Source organism: Sinocyclocheilus rhinocerous, unplaced genomic scaffold (assembly GCF_001515625.1).
Source record: "Sinocyclocheilus rhinocerous isolate Xijiao unplaced genomic scaffold, SAMN03320098_v1.1 scaffold19, whole genome shotgun sequence".
Lineage (NCBI taxonomy): Eukaryota > Metazoa > Chordata > Actinopteri > Cypriniformes > Cyprinidae > Sinocyclocheilus > Sinocyclocheilus rhinocerous.
The window spans coordinates 1411685-1429414 of NW_015638975.1; the positions used below are offsets into that span (position 1 = coordinate 1411685).

At 36.7% G+C, this 17730-nt stretch overlaps 3 protein-coding genes across 4 annotated transcripts in view; 2 read left to right on the forward strand and 1 right to left on the reverse strand.

Annotated features, from left to right (window-relative positions):
- Positions 1 to 6987, forward strand: part of LOC107750514 (nuclear receptor ROR-alpha-like) — a 43984-nt gene extending 36997 nt beyond the window's left edge. For both annotated transcript variants that reach the window (XM_016565925.1, XM_016565926.1), the window contains 7 exons: positions 1693 to 2109; positions 2679 to 2800; positions 3135 to 3267; positions 3378 to 3485; positions 3586 to 3696; positions 4786 to 4898; positions 5039 to 6987. In XM_016565925.1, coding sequence (XP_016421411.1) covers positions 1693 to 2109; positions 2679 to 2800; positions 3135 to 3267; positions 3378 to 3485; positions 3586 to 3696; positions 4786 to 4898; positions 5039 to 5203 — 1169 coding nt within the window. In that variant the 3' untranslated portion in view covers positions 5204 to 6987. The remainder of the gene's footprint in view (positions 1 to 1692; positions 2110 to 2678; positions 2801 to 3134; positions 3268 to 3377; positions 3486 to 3585; positions 3697 to 4785; positions 4899 to 5038) is intronic.
- Positions 6988 to 9602: 2615 nt separating this feature from the next.
- On the forward strand, positions 9603 to 14544 carry LOC107750515 (annexin A2-like). The gene is made up of 13 exons (XM_016565927.1): positions 9603 to 9652; positions 10338 to 10392; positions 10591 to 10684; positions 11535 to 11629; positions 11775 to 11888; positions 12421 to 12511; positions 12591 to 12670; positions 12830 to 12889; positions 13059 to 13152; positions 13235 to 13330; positions 13496 to 13554; positions 13689 to 13811; positions 13949 to 14544. Exons 2-13 carry the CDS (start codon positions 10342 to 10344, stop codon positions 14006 to 14008), a joined length of 1017 nt encoding a protein of 338 aa, XP_016421413.1. The 5' UTR covers positions 9603 to 9652; positions 10338 to 10341; the 3' UTR covers positions 14009 to 14544.
- A 605-nt stretch (positions 14545 to 15149) lies between these two features.
- LOC107750516 (intelectin-like) overlaps positions 15150 to 17730 on the reverse strand; it is a 4200-nt gene continuing 1619 nt past the window's right edge. Inside the window, exons 3-8 of the mRNA XM_016565928.1 lie at positions 17011 to 17145; positions 16684 to 16931; positions 16390 to 16548; positions 16142 to 16262; positions 15561 to 15664; positions 15150 to 15389 (exon numbers count right to left, since the gene is read on the reverse strand). Coding sequence (XP_016421414.1) covers positions 15237 to 15389; positions 15561 to 15664; positions 16142 to 16262; positions 16390 to 16548; positions 16684 to 16931; positions 17011 to 17145 — 920 coding nt within the window. The 3' untranslated portion in view covers positions 15150 to 15236. The remainder of the gene's footprint in view (positions 15390 to 15560; positions 15665 to 16141; positions 16263 to 16389; positions 16549 to 16683; positions 16932 to 17010; positions 17146 to 17730) is intronic.

The window sequence follows — 17730 nt, forward strand, 5'->3', positions numbered from 1 at the left end:
CTGGGACGTCCTGAAGACTTCTTCACTGCAGTCAAACCTCTCTCCTTGAAGTTCTTGATGATCCGGTAAATGGTTCTTTCAGGTGCAATATTCTTTGTAGCAATTTCCTTGCATGTGAGGCCATTTTGATGCAAAGCGATGATGGCTGCACGCGTTTCTTTGGGAGGTAACCAACCATTGCTAACAAGAACACAATGATTGGAAGCGCTTCTTTTATAGCAATCCGTCTGCTCTTACAATCTATTTGGTATGATAGTGATTTCACCTGACTAGTACTCATTCACACTTTCACATGTGCTGCTGATATGATTAGTCAATTAATGTTAGCTGGTCATTTTGTGTCAGGATCAAAAAACAGTGAAATTTGTTTTGTTTTTGTTTTTTTGTGAAAAGTAAATTTTTTGGCCAATGAAGATTTTAGCAATTATTTAAAATGCATCTGATCACTCTACACAATAATCTAGAAACAATGTGAATGAACACCGCAACAGCTTAAGCAGCAAACTTTGCAAAACACAAAATTTATGTCACTGCCAAAACTTTTGGCCATGACTCTGTAGGGTTTTAAATGTAAAAATACCATTCATTTTCTCCGTAGAGAAACTTACCATGAGCTTTAATGCTATTAAGCAATGGCAAATGCCAATGTATTTGCATTTATTCGAAAATTTTGTAAGTCATTTCAATTGTATCTTTCACAGTGCTTTTAGTAGAAGTTCAGATCTTGGCTACTTGCTAACCTTGTTAACAACCTAATTCCATGAACAAACCGGTTAGATACTTTGGTAACACTTTAGAATAAGGTTCCATGTGTTAGCAATACTTAACATTACTTACATTAGTTAACATTCTGAAAAATGTATTAATAATTTATTAACATTAATTAGTACATTAATAAAATCCAAAGTTGTATGTATGTTCATATTATTTAATGGACCTCAGGTAACAAACTCACAATAAACAGTTAAACTGTAAAAGGTTTAAAGTTAAACGATAAAAGTAGATTTTTCCATGTTAACTGGAGTTTTTGTCCTAACTAGCTGCGACAGTGACATGCAAAATTTCTATTTTAGGAATGGTTTCTATTTCTGCGACGTCACGGCTGGAACAACAACATACAAACTATGACAGTAGATAATTCTCAGTTGATTATGTGCTTTATTCAAGGTTAAACGTGTCTCATGTGAGTTTGAATATCATATTGCGTGACATTTATAGCCATACTGAAAACAACGATAGTTTACCTCAGATCTTAAAAATAAATTAAAGCAAACATGTACGTTAAAACTATGAACTCAATGCGAACCAACAAGCATACTAAAGATGGTATCAGTCACTCAGTATGTACATTTAATGATGTTAAAAAGGTTTGATATTTATGAATTAGATTATAAACTTATCCATTTCGTTACAAGTGCAGTGTGCTTGCAGAGAGAGCCCGCCCACAAACGCTTTTGATTGGCTGTGATATTTTATTGATTCTGTCGCGACGCGTCTAGTGTGGACACCCAAATTGCTTGTGAAAAACTGAAGAGTTTTTGTAAAACATGCTCCTGTATTCTTTATTTACAACTTATTTACGAAAAAAAAATTTTTTTACAGTGTAATGGGACCTTACTGTAAAGTGTTACCAATACTTTCAGACATTTAGTATGATATTAGCATTATTAATGATAAACTGTTCACTCACAGCTGTGAAATTTGGCCGGATGTCTAAGAAGCAGAGGGACAGTCTGTTTGCAGAGGTTCAGAAACACCGTCAACAGCAGCAGGAGGAGAAAGTGGGTGATGACACAGAGAAGGGGCGGGAACCTCAACCTCCAGGAGAGGCGGAGCCACTCACGCCCTCTTACGCCCTGTCCGCCAATGGCATCACAGAGCTCCCCAATGACCTCAGTGGACACGTGAATGGTCAGACCCCAGAGGAGGGAAAGGCAGATTCAGCGATTGGTGGATTTTACCTAGACATTCAGCCCTCTCCAGACCAGTCAGGTCTAGACATGGATGGTATTAAACTAGAACCTGTGTGCGACCTCAGCTCGGACTCTGGCTTAGATCAATATTGTTGCTATAGCAATGGAGACTCTTCACCTCCTGACAGTGACCTAGGTAACAACTATAAAATACTAATCACTTACAAAATATATATAAAAAATTGTTTTATTTAATTTTTCATTGTTATATTTTTTTATTTTAGAATTTATTCTATTTGTCATTATTATGGAAGATTGCATTGAATATATCAGATAATATCAAAGACAGAATATTTTAAAAATCATTTTAGCTATTAGTTACTTTGGCATCATTTGGCACGTAATTGCAAAGAACGAAAATATTATCAAATTAAATTACATAGTGCCGCCCTACATAATTATATGGGATGCTGCCATTATGGGCATGATTGACAGCTGTGGGGTTTGAAACAGCAGGGGTCTGTGAACTCACCTCCATGGCCCATTTAACATGTCATTAGTAAGAAGTGCCTCATTAACACAGACCAGTCAAATACTAGCACAGGACTTTTTTTTCCTTTTTGACTAAAATGAGTCTTAATGGTTTAGTTTTAGAAAATGTGTGGCAATAATATACAACTTCAATATTTCTGATGTGCATTTCACGAACCCAGGAATGTGTGTCAGCTCCAGCTGTTTGACTCTATTTGTGTGTTTCTAACACAGAACATCTGTCAGAGAACATCTGCAAGTCTCAAATGGAGACGTGCCAGTATCTTCAAGAAGAGCTACAGCCCAGCAACTGGCAGACAGTCTTACAGACCGACCTGGACGCGTACCAAAAGAAGGTGTTTGGTTATGTACATTTGGCTCTGTGTGTACACCTGATATCAAATCATCTCAATGTCCCAAATTCGTTTCATAACCACCACTGGATTTTACAGCTGGAAGTGACTAAAAGCATTGTATGCTATGTATTATGACTAGTGGGGGTTGAAAAAGCACAAAAAATGTTTAAAGGAGGACAAGTTTGTACTAATTACTTCCATTGTTTTCCCCACATTTCTCTGTTGTTGTTGTATGTAAATGGATGGACAGAAAGATGGATGAATGCACTTGAATGATCCCTGAGGGGAATAATCAGGTATGTGTACTAACAGACCCTCTCTCGGCACCATCTAGTCCCAGGAGGACATGTGGCAGCTGTGTGCGGTTAAAGTCACTGAAGCTGTGCAGTATGTGGTTGAGTTTGCCAAGCGCATTGATGGATTCATGGAGCTCTGTCAGAACGATCAGATCGTGCTGCTCAAAGCAGGTACACCTCAGATAAACCTCTAAACATATCCAAGTTCACATAACAGCATCAGAGTAGTGACAAACTGTGGCAGAACCACTGAATAATGAGCGTGTTTTTCTGCTTCTCAGGTTCTTTAGAAGTAGTGTTCGTGAGGATGTGTCGGGCATATAACTCCCAGAACAACACTGTCTTTTTTGACAGCAAATATGCTGGGCCGGAGGTCTTCAAAGCATTGGGTGTGCATTAAGAGCTGGATTCCTCTTTTAAAGGAAAAGGAAATAGCAAATGAAAATGCAAAGCATTAACCGCTGTTTTCATGTTTTTTTTTTTTTCTAGGCTGTGATGATCTTATCAGCTCTGTGTTTGAGTTTGCGAAGAGCCTGAACTCTCTACAGCTCAGTGAAGATGAGATCGGCCTGTTTTCAGCATACGTGCTGATGTCTGCAGGTGAGGGAAGAAAAACAAGGCCAATGTCAGAGAGATTCACTGATAGGAGTTGGAGTCACATCCATTTTGCAGAGGCTTTAATTGTACGTCCTCTGAATATCAGGGTTGTCATTAAATCATAATTAAGTCAAAAATGTCTTTTAACTTCCAATTCAGTTCCTGAATTTGAAGTGAAGTAGCAAACTTGATTCAGAATTGCAGTTTGAATTTGAATGTTATATATGTGTTTTGTTTTTGTTTTTCAAATTGTAACTAAAAGAAGCTGTTCTTTTTTTCATGCATGAATCCTACAAAAATGCAAAAAAAAAAGAAAAGTAATGACTGCTGACTGCAGGAATAAATTACATTTAAAATATATTAAAATAGAAAAGAGTCATTTTAAATTATAAAAATATTTCACAGTATTACTGCATTTACTGTGTTTTTTTTCAAAGCATTTAAAAAAATCTTACCAACCCCAATCTTTTGTATATTTTATCATATTTCATAACGTCAGTTTTGTGGACCAGAGTGGAAGAACAGTTCATAGTCCCACTTTATATTAGGTGGACTTAACTACTATGTATTTGCATTTAAATTAATAATTTGATACAATGCACTTATTGTGTACATGCATGTTTTTACATTGTACTTTTTTTTTTTAATCTACATGTAATTACATCTGTAATTAATTTTGTGTAATTACATTTATAGTTACACTGTAACTACAACTTTAACCTTAAACCTACCCATACCACCAAACATGTCCCTAATCTTACAGTACCCTTATCCCACCTCAATTGCAAAGTGTTTTGCAATACAATATGAACACAATAAGTATAGTAATAGTAAAATAGTAATAGTAGTTAAGGCCACCTAATACAAAGTGGGACCTAGTTCATTTCTAAGAATGCATTACTTGTGTTCTTTGAATTGTAATTTATTAAATTCTTCTTCCTCTAATTCCAATTTATCCTCCTGTGGGGTGTGACCAGTTCAATTCTAATTCCAACTCATCCGAATTTTGTCCAACTCTGCTGTGTATCTGTTACACCGTTTATCTGCTTCAAATCTGTGAAGGTGCTGAACTCTTTGTGTGTGTGTGTGTAGATCGCTCCTGGCTGCAGGAGAAGACCAGAGTGGAGAAACTCCAGCAGAAGATCAAGATTGCCCTCCAGAACCTCCTGCAGAAGAACCAGAGGGATGAGGGAATTCTCGCAAAGGTATATATACACTCATGTTTGCAGTTACCTTTGTAGAAACTAGTTATATTTACTCATCTGATCACTGTTTCCCAAGTCAAATTTCTCTTAAGAACTGCCTTAGAACAACCAGTTCTGATGTTCTGCTTGTCCCCCCTCAGCTTGTCTGTAAGGTGTCCACCGTTCGGATGTTATGCCGTCGCCATATGGAAAAACTGAGCACATTCAGAGCTCTTTACCCAGAAACGGTCCACACACGCTTCCCTCCACTCTATAAGGAGCTGTTTGGCTCAGACTTTGAGCAGGTTCTGCCTCAGGAGGCCTGATAGAGACTAATCCTATACTGCACAGATTCAGAAAAAAAGAGATGGAGAGAGAGAGACAATACTAACATGCTGACAAGAACTCTAAGCTCACTTCAGCCTCAGTTCATGTACACTTCATTCTCACAAAGCACTTCTCAGAGTCCAGCCACACTTTGAACTTGCCCCACTGGCCATGCACCAGAAGGCTGACGGTCCTTTAGAAGAGGAAATTTCAGATGCGAGGGAAAAAAAACTGGTGATGTCTTGTAATGTGCATCAGAGCATTCCTCCATGCCACAGCTTTATCTTTCAGCCTCCTGTTCTGACTGCATGAGATCTCAGCAGAAACGCCGACTGCATTTGACCGCCCCAGCATCGCCCTCTACTGGCCATAGACAGTAACGAGGTGTCTGGCTGGGGTAGACGAAGACAGGAAATGAACGTCTTAGAGCTGAAATCCCTGTCTTTTTTTCTCCGGTGCCACAATGAACAGCCCACTTGGTGCTAACGTCACAGCACTGCCCTTTACTGACCTCTTCCAGTATACACACATTCAGCAGGGACATCATTTGGCGAAACCACTGCCCCAGCCCCAGGAGAAGACAGTGGACGAGGCATAACATGGGACTCAAACTATGAGACCTGAATCACTATCGTACTGAAACTTTTACGATCAAATGGCATGTTCTGAGGCAGTGAGCTCAAATATGTGCATATATTCTTGTTATATGGTTAGTTAAATCATGCAATGTATGATGTGTAGAACCTAACGAAAGGTAGCACTTTGTGTTTTTCCCAGCAATAAACGATTTCAATTGAATTTGTGAAAAAAAAAATCTGAAGGAACATGCTGTTGTTTTAGAGCGGTAAGATCTGAAATACTTGTTTGTGTTTTGTTAAATCTCTGTCTTTTAAAGCCAGCTAGTGTGATTCCCTGTTGTGCCATAGTGATTCTGTGATTAGATTTCCGTCAAAGTGAGCTGAGTGCAGTGATGATTGACAGATCAGGGGCACGTGTTGACATTCCAGGGGATCTAGCAGTTCGTATTAAACGTCATGGGGATTGGAGGCGGTTGGCGTTGTTCCTAACTGACCCTTTTTGAGATACGTCTAGACGTTTTTTGCACCTAGTAATGCAGCTCATCAGGGAAGAGGAGAGAATAAAAATGGTCACTTCTTTTTTTTCTTCTTCCTTTATTTTGCAGCTGTGTACACAGGCTTGTTTTTTAAAAGATGTTGGATCTTTGTGTCAATATTTTTGTGCCCCTTCAACACGCACGTTTGAACCAAATTGAATGCATTTAGCACGCAGCCTACAAACAAGGACAAGCAATAACCTTAGTAAAGATGTTCCGATCTGACATCTCTGTTTAATGTTTTTTGTAAGGGCTGGCACTGCTTTACCTGTAGTATTCTTGTTCGTATCTGTTCCGTGAAAGACAATCCATCAAATATCTGACCTCATAAAAGGGTATTTTGGGACTGCTCAGGGAAACTATTGTTTTATAGTTGAGGAGGAGAGTGAACGTGTCCGTAACTGCAAGGGGACGGCATTATAGTACAGTCGTTTGAAAAACAATGTGTAAAAAGTAGGGAAATATTATGAAATTGTCCTCTTCGAGAATCAGGGTCAGGTGTGTAGATGAAGAATTATCCAAAATAATACTGAGCAGAAAGCAATAATAAGGGCATAATCATGTTTTGAAAACGGAAATTGCATGCAAATGCTTTAAATGCAGAACTTTGTCACGTGTTTTTGTTTGAAATTCGCTTGGTTTGGCTTCTCCCTCGTCCTGATGTCTTTACCCCCTTCCCATTTCTTTAGAGACTTGTTTTGGCCTGTGTATTCTCTGTGAATATCTTTTTAGCGATCCTCAATCCCACTGTTTGTGCTGGTTCTATCGAACTTTTTGGTTGGCTATTAAAGAAGTATTATGGCACTTAAATGGTTAGCAAATTAATTTCTTACACTCTCATCAATTAAACACATTGATTTCTGATCTAATCCAGGTTCAGTATGAATTATAGCTGTTTATTATTATGACATGCGTAACGTGTGGTGTTATCTGTGTACTAGTCCAGAGGCCTGGAATGTTCTTTCTTTAATTTGCCAATTATTCTTTAAATGTCCATCACTAAGGCAGTATTGTATTTTTCTCTTGCTTTGGTTTTGGGGCATGAGTACTTAATCTTTCTATGTATATGTTAAGAGGAGTATCACAGTAACACAGTCCCTTTTAAGGTTGTCATATTTTCACTGACAAATGACCAAATGTTTTGTATGATACACACACCATAATATGCTAATTTGTGAGTAATGCTAATCATTTGAGTGGATCACAGTTTGTACTGAAGAAAAACGCCCTTTTGTTTTGAAGACTTGGGTTTTTCCTCTGTATATTTTCCATCCTTCATTTTTAACAGATTAACCAGTGGTCTCCTTTTGATTTAATCCACAAACACTCTTCAACTAGTTCTCCAGTAGATCTGTAGAAATAGTCCATTTCTTTCTATTTGTTGGATTTGAGGTATTTTGCCTTTGTTTTGTATATACATCTGTACAAAAATGCAAAGTATTGTTTCTTTGAAATACAGTTTTCATCTAATGTTGTGATTTTTGTATTTAGAGGTTTAACCCCCTAAATTACTTTTATTAAAGACGCATGTCACACATTGACAAATAGTGTGTTGAACGTGCTGATAACAATAAAAAAAAAAAAACACAGCTTGTGATGAAAATTACAGTTGTCATTTTTCTCTTGCTGTCTGTTCTATGACCAGTTAGTTCATTAATTCTAGGCAGCTTCAGCAATTTTGATGACCTTAAATTAGTTATATGAACACAATCGACCTTTCTCTAAAACTTTAAATGCTAAAAAAATGGTTAAAACAAGATGTACAACATTTAAACGGAAAATCCAAAAGCAAACATACTTCCTTTGAATCTCTAAACCACTCTGGTTCTCCCAATACTGCACATACACCATGTGTGAAGCAGTTTAATACTATAGATCCAAACGAACATGTTGAGCCTGCTAAAGATGTATAAATAGCTGTTTACCTCACTCTTTTGACAATTAATCTGTAATAATTACATCAGAGAAAGACTTGATGGTGGTTTTATCCCCTACATTTTTAATAGCAAGCCAAATGTGTTTACTTCTTAATTCTCAAGAATGGTATGAAGCTGAATTGAGTTTTTTCATTCTAAATGATTTTATGATCAATTAAACTGCATGGTGTATTGTCATTACTGTTATTGTCATGTAGTTACTCAGTGAATATGTTTGCAGAATGTATTAAACATTGAGGAATGGGATTAGTGGACTATTTAACTCATGGAACATTACCAACAGGTAATGTTAATCAAATTATATATTTTAGAAACATACTTTAGTTTCAGGATGCATGTTCTTTTTTATTCCCGGTTATAGTTTAGGTTTAAAAATATAGATTTTTTTCTTTTCTTGCTATGCTGCTTTTAGTTTACACACCACATATACAGGTGCATCTCAATAAATTAGAATGTCGTGGAAAAGTTCATTTATTTCAGTAATTCAACTCAAATTGTGAAACTCGTGTATTAAATAAATTCAATGCACACAGACTGAAGTAGTTTAAGTCTTTGGTTCTTTTAATTGTGATGATTTTGGCTCACATTTAACAAAAACCCACCAACTTATTGAGATGCACCTGTACATGTGTCTTAATTCATATCCTCTCTGTCAGGAACAGTCGTGGATAGGGTTACCTCACACCACTATTTCTCAACATTCAACATAATGTCATTTGCGTCCAAACTGACAGTTTTTCCATGTAATTTAAACACATATTGTACATAGGGTCTACATACATGCTGAATAACTGAAATTCATGCACAGGCCTGCAACCGTGATGTCAGAGATTAGGAAAACTATGTATGGATGTATGTATCAAATTTGTGAAATCACAGTTGCCAAATCCTTAAGTCATTAATAATGATACAGACTATATGCGCATATTTTTAAATGAATGACTCAATTTACCTGAAGAGATTTACATGCGGACAATTTGAGAAATTTCTCCCCAGTTTATGAAATATGATGAATTCACATCAAATTAATATGGAATTTCAAACAATGCAAGATGAAAAAATCTTTGTGATTTTTTTATGAAACTAAAAAAGCTATTTATGATGGCAGTTGTCATTAATACATGTTCCCTTTGAAAATGTGCAGTTTCACAGTGGTAACCGTAACTGTAGATGACATTTTAGCACAAACTGTGAGTACTATAGTAAATTTTTGTAAGGAGCCCAGTAAATGAATAACTAAGTAATAAGAAACTTTTAGGTCGTCATCTTGAGTGGGTGTAGGTGTGGGTTGATAGGAGACGGTGAGTCATTGGCTGACTGCATTTAAAAGGTAATCCCATACACAGAGATACAACTGGAACTCCACCGCTACACCTTCACTCTCCACAGCATCTCAGGTAAGACTCTGGTCCTCTGTGGTGATTTGCCAATTGATTAGACTGAGAAACATGAACCGCATCTCTTGACAGGACTGCTGTAGTAAATCTTACCAAAAGACTAGCATTGTCATATTTTTATTGCGGATTGTACTGCTTCCGTTTTCTAGTCCTGTTTAATCTGCAGAAAGAGCTGTATTGGTCTTGCTGTGTGCGTGTGTGTGTCTGTGTGTGTGTGATGGTCAGAGATTGAGTGGTCTGTGGAATGTGTACAGGGTGTGTCTGGGTGTGCCTGAACAAAGTTCCAGCAAACCCTTCACAGCTCACCTCGTAATGTATAGTGCAGAGAGAAAATGATTTCCTGTTAGCACTGTAGGGGAAGTTTAACCGCTGTAGAGTTGCTAAGGGACAACAGCACAACAAAAAGCTGTTTTTCAGTCTTTTTTTTATACCATGAGAAATAACTTTCTCTGTGACACATTTAAGGGCAGTAAAATGGTTATTGACTTGCATTATTGCTTGTGATGACACTGAACTGGGCCTTTATACACAGTACTAATCACTGTATCTATGACAACAATCACTTAGACCTTTGAAACAAAGGGTGAGGTTGTATTTTACAGTGGCTTAAAGCACAAATTGTATCTCCTGTTTATCTACTCATTGTTCAACTTCGATGATTACATGTGTTCTCTGTCCTCTGCAGGAAAATGGCTTTAGTGTCTGAGATTTTGACGAAACTTACATTGAGTTATGGAGGGGTAAGTTATTACAGTTGTAACATGAAATGTTACAAAATGTAGTATTATCACAAATTCAACAAACAAAATACACTTCTTTGTACATTTTGAAGTGGCTATTAAGATTGATTGTTTGTATTTTTTTTTTATTCTATCCATAATATTTTATATATTATTATGTATTATATTTCTATATCTAAATTTTCTTGATATTTTCAGGAGAGAGAACCTAAATGCCCTACAGTGGTCCCAGCTTATAATTTTAACCCAGAGCAGGATGCGGCCAAAATAGAGACAGCCATCAAAACCAAAGGTAAAGGATGGTGCCATAAACACTTAACATTTGCATTGGAATCTGTAGATTTGATTTTGCACGACAGATTATATTTCTAGTGGAACACAAAAAGAGTCCCCAGTGGCATTTCATAATTGTTTCACTGATATATTTGTTTCAGTGCCTTTATATTTGCTTAGCAGACAAACTTTCAGCTTAACTACCTTAAACAGGATGAGTGGTGCTTTAAGACTCTTAATCTCAAGGTAGAATGGATGGTGAGCCCTTCTCTGTTGAAATCGAATTGTAAATAATTAGTGGTAACTGCCAAATATGAGTCAGTGTCTTGTAAGTATTTGGGTAGAATCTTGAAATATATGTATGATTTTAATTCAATAGAGGCTAAATAAAATGGGTTTGTGTTAAATTGCCTGGTAAGATATAGGCACACCCTGTTGAAAAAACCAGCATATGCTGGTAAGGTAGGTTTTGAAGCTTGGATGCTGGTTTGAGCTGGTTTAAGCTGGTCCTTAGCTGGTCATGTGCTGGTCCGACCAGTTTAAGACCAGCACATGACCAGCTAAGGACCAGCTTAAACCAGCTCAAACCAGTATCCAAGCTTCAAAACCTACCTAACCAGCATATGCTGTTTTTTTCCTTATACTGCTGTTTAATGAATATCAAGGCTAAGTGTGTGAATGAGTTTGATTGCACATTTGTATGCCAGTAGTGTCAGTGTCTCATATTAGCTGAGACTATTTAATGATTTTATACTAGGAAATAAAAAGGTGCAATTAGTCCTTTAGGGCCTTATCTTAATAATGCTCTGTGGCTTTCTTTCACAATCCCTATCTTCTCCTCTCATTCTTGCCTTCATTTATTCATTCAGGTGTTGATGAGCAGACGATCATTGACATTCTGACAAAACGCAGTTGCTCACAAAGGAGCGAAATTGCGTTTGAGTATGAAAAACGGACAAAGAAGGTACACACCATAATTATTTAATACAAAAATTGTGGACTATCTATTAAAAAAATGGATTATCTTACCTTTATGAAGTACACTGATATGTATAATAAATATCTTGTGTATCAAAGTTCCAAACAACCCAACGCTGTTTGTGTTGTAGGATTTGGTAAGTGCCCTGAAGGGGGCGCTCTCAGGCTCTTTGGAGCATCTGATTCTGGGGTTGATGAAGAGTACAGCACAATATGACGCCTCTGAACTGAAATCATCAATGAAGGTATGTTTACATAGATCTGTAATTGTTTATGGACAATTTCTGTTGAAGTATCAAAATTAAACTCATACTCCATATTTAATAATAATTTCTGAATAATGTATGAATAGCATGAATAAAATAACCTACACTACTGATCAAAAGTTTGGTCTCTTATGCTCACCAATGCTGCATTTATTTGAACTAAAATACAGTGGAAATTGTAATATTATGAAATATTATTATAATTTAAAATAACTGTTTTCTTTTACTCATTACTCAAGTCTTCAAATTCTTTCATTATCACAGTAGAAAACAGTTGTGCTGCTTAATATTTTTGTGGAAGCCGTGGATACATTATTATTTTTATTTTTCATGAATAGAAAGTTCAAAAGTTCAGCTTTCATTTGAAATGAAAATCAATTGAATTCATCCTTGCTGAATAAAAGCATTAATTTCTTTCAAAACAACACAAAACAAAAGTCTTACTGACCCCAGACTTTTGGACAGATTCATATATCACTGTATTCATGTGACAGTTTATTGTTTTTTGCAGGGTCTGGGCACTGATGAGGAGAGTCTTAATGAAATGGTCTGCTCTCGCAATAACGAAGAGCTCAAGGAAATCAAGAAGGTTTACAGAGAGAGTGAGTGATGCTGGCCCTTAAAAGGCATAAAAAGCACACATATATTAGTATTCATGTCCCTTTCTTTTTCTTCTTGCAGTGTTTAAGAAGGAGTTGGAGAAAGATGTTTCTGGAGACACATCTGGTGATTTCACTAAGCTGCTCCTGGCCCTTGTACAGGTAACTTAATAGATTACTATAACAGTTATTTGTGGTAATTATGATCAGATTCCGCTTTGTTGCACAATATGCAACAGGTAATTCCTTTACCGCCAATATAGTTTGCAAACTGCAGATTCTGCATTGCTGTACTCACACTTTATTCATTCATGTTCACAGGCCAAAAGAGATGAGCCGAGTAACGTGGTGGACTATGAGAAGATCGACAATGATGCAAGAGTGAGTAGAGCCCTTTTAACTGAGGAAATTCAATTGATTCACAGTCATAGTGACAGTATATTTATTCAGCATGATTAAAATAATAGTATATGAAACCATTGTGCGTTCAAATGCTGGAACAACAAAAAGTTGCTTTTTGTAATCTTTTGTCAATTATACAAATATTTAGGCTCTTTATGAAGCTGGAGTGAAGAGAAAAGGAACTGATGTGACCACCTGGATTTCAATCTTCTCTGAGAGGAGTGTCCCACACTTGCAGAAAGGTGACACCTGAACAGAGGTGTATTTGAAGTCAATTGCCATTATTATTTGTGCAACAACGTAACCAACACCTCTTTTTCTCAGTGTTTGAAAGGTACAAGAGATACAGCCCATATGACATTAAGGAGAGCATTCGAAAGGAGGTGAAGGGAGATCTGGAAAAATCCTTCCTCACACTAGGTATCTATCAGCTGTCCGTTCTTCACATAAGCTGTCAGAACACTTGGATATAGAGATGTATGGCAGATTTGCATGCAGCAAGAAGCCAGAGGAGAACTGAAGATATTAAAGTCTGAAAAAACAGAACATGTAACCATGTCCTAAAATTAATCTGTCTTTCTACAGTTGAGTGCTTGGAGAACAAGCATCTGTATTTTGCCAGCAGACTCGGTGATGCTATGAAGGTGAATATCTCATTTTGACTGCGTGTCATTTGATATGTAAAGAGGTGACCTTGGCTGATTTTGAGTTGTGTTGATCAGTTTCTTCTATGGAAAAATTGTGTCTATACCGAACATTTTGATTTTGATGTTTGCAGAGTAAAAGTGTTAAAGAGAAAGTCATAACCCGCATCATCGTCTCCCGCTGTGAAGTTGATCTCATGAAGGTCCGTGCAGAGTTTAAGAGGAATTTTGGAAAATCTCTGTACCAGACAATTTTAGTACGTTTCCATTTGTCTCTTTTCTTTCTTATTTGCTCTGTTATTTACCTCTCTCTTCTTTTCTTTCTGCTCTTAAGTTTGCCTTCATTCAAGAAGCATTTTAATCAGAACTTTTCTCGTTTTCTTTTTCTCCTCAGGAGCACACCAAGGGTGACTACCAGAGAGCTCTACTGAACCTCTGTGGAGGAGATGACTAAACATCTGTAATCTTCTGCTGCACATGTCCGATTAGTTAAAAATGCAGTATTATAATTGACATATCCAAAGACACTTGGGACAAAGCTGTTGACAGAATAAATAGGACTTCATCTTGTGCACGACTCAATCTGATTCAGATGAAAGTTCTGTACCGTATTCACTATAGTAAAACCAAACTGGCTAAACTATACCCAAATATAGATGAAACATGTGATCGTTGCAGTGCATTTAAGGCAGATCTAACCCATATGTTCTGGTCATGCACTAAACTGAGACAATTTTGGTCTTCAATATTTGAAATTTTAAACTCGGCATTTAATTTAAGAATGCAGCCTAACCCAATAATGGCTCTGTTTGGAGTTACAGGTGACGACATTCACATAACTAAAGATAAAGAAAATGCCATGGCATTTGCAACATTAATAGCTAGAAGAAGAATTCTTTTAGAGTGGAAATCACCAATGCCACCTAAATTGTCACTATGGCTTAGTGATGTAATGTTTTTTCTAAAAACTGAAAAAATCAAATATTTTCTAAGAGGATCAACCAGAACGTTTTACAAAACATGGGATCCTTTAATAATCTATATGTACTCCTCCAACTTTGAGCCAAAGACAGAGAATAACTGGATAACAGCTTGGAGGACTAGTAGGTGTTGAGATGATCAAGTAGACTGGAAATAGACTTGAATGAGGTAACTGGATTAGCAATCACCTTAAACAGGATCATCAAACAGTTACAGTAAGTGGTCTGTAGTATCTACCAAAGCAAGACAGTGGCTAAGTGTGTGTCCTACTTATAGAGCTAGTGACGAGGTCTGATGAGTGTCAGAGAGGATGATGGGAAATACAGACTAAAAGTTAAACAAGTAAATTTTGACTCTGATGTCTGAACAGTATTGACAACCCACTGGTTTTATTTGAACATTATACATTTGTTTAATGTATATAACTATTGAACAGTTGTATAAAAGAAACCCATGAACATTTAGAAGAGGTGTTAGATATTAACTAGCAGAAGCTCTAGGATAATCTGATCGGTTGTTCTTTTAGTTCAAATCACCTATCACAAATGCATTCGTAGATAACAGACCAATATAAAGGATATATATATTGTAAAGAAATACATTTGTGCAAATAACTGTGCATGTTACATTTAAGTATTAATCAGTGTAGAATATCTTGGAAAGAAGGGAAGGAAGCTGGCGATTTTAGACTGATCAAGGTGTCAGCGATAAAACAGCAACACAGCTGCTTCAGTTATCTCTCTGGAAGCACTCCATCCTGCATTAGTACCATAGCCATCCCAGTCGAAGCTCGCAAAGTCTCCACACTGTCTAGGGGCGCCCTCAGGAAAGTGTCCACCTCCACCAATACAGAACTGCAACAATATGAGTGCATTAGCCTACTAACAACAAAACACACCTATGCACTTGATTTATTACCATTGTTCATGTATTACTATCAATGCATTATGTGGTGATTAACAGCATGTCACAAATGCTGTCCATAGACACTGATTTAAATAATCCAGAATATTCTTTTAACTCACATGTTCAGTGTTACAGCCGGTTGGTTTGACACCTGAACAAAGAGCCAAAGCTGCCCTTTCAGTATTAAAGACTCTGAATGTGATGAATCCAGGCTCAAACATTGCTGGAAAATGCATAGAATATGTCACTGATGATGATCATGGTAGGTTCATGTACACATGACATGGCTAAATTGTACACCATCACTGAATAAAACAGATTTTCTGTCTGTTAATAGACCTTAGTCAAGTTAGACAGCATATTGAATTTAACGCTAATGAAAATGAGGCTGTGAGGGAAGCATTTAAATTCTTTACAATGCTCCTAGATCACATAATTTTCACAATTCACAACTTTCAAAAGTAGAAGTTTTTGTCTACCAAACGTTTTTTTCTGGAAAGAAGTTTTGTCAGCTGAACCGGGGAATGTTGTTAAACAACAGTGCAATGCATTGAATGCATTGTACTTCTATCCTTTACAGACTCGTTTTTGTTCCTGTCAGAAATTAAATATGGTTCTACCCTGACTATAAGGTCTATTGATGCAGCCACTTTTTTTAAAAAATATTTGAAAAATACTGGCTCTGGAGGTATTGCCATACTTCTTGAATGGGGACCATACAGATTTTTGTTGAAATCCACGTTTCCAGTGTCATACACTATTGGAATAGCAGGTCCATTATCAGTGATGCATGCCCCTATTCCAAACCTCACTGGGAATTTCTGGGAAAATGAATAGTCATTCAGTGAATGAAAAATTCATTGTTTTAGTAATTTCACAAAATAGTTGTCTTCAACTATATTTTTATGAATGTTTCAAACTCAAAACTGGTGTCAAAGTTTTTCAGACCTTGAATAAATTGAAAAGGTTTCCTCCGTAGAGGTTTAAGAAGTGATTTTCAGTGTGGTATCGCAGGAGGGAGGTAGCAGACCACTGTTCCAAATTAATATTATTAGGAACATGCCACACAGACACATCTTTTACTGCAATGTCATAGTATCCAGGATTCTGTGATATAAAGGAAATAAACTGTCATTTCAAATTCCTCATAAACATATTTTGATTGTCTGTCTAGCATCTTTGTGTCCTTTATGTTGCGCCTATTTAACCAGGGTTGTAAAACCATAAATGTACTAAAAATACCTTATAGTCATCACTTGTAGAGGCTTCTGCAGTTCCGAATGTGACTGTGTTTGCCCATGTCCCTTCACCATCAGGCCGGTTTGGGTCACTGCCCTGCTGACTAGACCAGCGATCACCAACAGTACACTTTCCATTCATGTAGTTTTCATGAACACTGGCCACCAGCGTCCAGCCGCCACCCGCAGTGGTCATATCACAAAACGTCTGATAAAGGACTCCTCTTGATGAGTTCAGATAGTATAGCCCATCTGCATGAACAGAAGCATTCCTGAGTCACTTAAACACAGCTGTTGCTTAAGATAAAATATTAACATAAAATGAGCGTACCATCATAAACCTGATACTTTTCATGCAGTTCCTTGCAGCTTCGAGCAGCATATTTAATTCTGCCCTGAAGTATTGCATCCTCAAGATTGGCCTTGATACCACCGGTTTTGATATATGGTACTTCTTGTTGGTCCACTACAATGTGAGACATTAAGACTTAGTGGAATACAGGTGCATCTTTAAAAAATATCGTGAAAAAGTTCTCTTTTTTCTAACTTATTTCAAAAAGTGAAACTTTCATATATTCTAGATTCATTACATGTAAAGTAAAACATTTCAAAAGTTTTTTTTAATTTATTTAATACAGGTGCATCTTTAAAAAATATCGTGAAAAAGTTCTCTTTTTTCTAACTTATTTCAAAAAGTGAAACTTTCATATATTCTAGATTCATTACATGTAAAGTAAAACATTTCAAAAGGTTTTTTTAATTTATTTTTTTATTTTGATAATTAGAAAGTCAAAAATCCAGTATCTCAGAATATTAGAATATTTACATTTTAGTTTTATTAAATGACCATCCCTAAATTATAAATTCCAGGTATCTCTTGTTCTTTGAAACCACAATATTGGGGAAGACTGCTGACTTGGCAATGGTCCAGAAGACAATCATTGACACCCTCCACAAAGAGGTTAAGTCACAGAAGGTCATTACTGAAAGGGGTGGCTGTTCACAGAGTGCTGTATCAAAGCATATTAAATGCAAAGTTGACTGGAAGAAA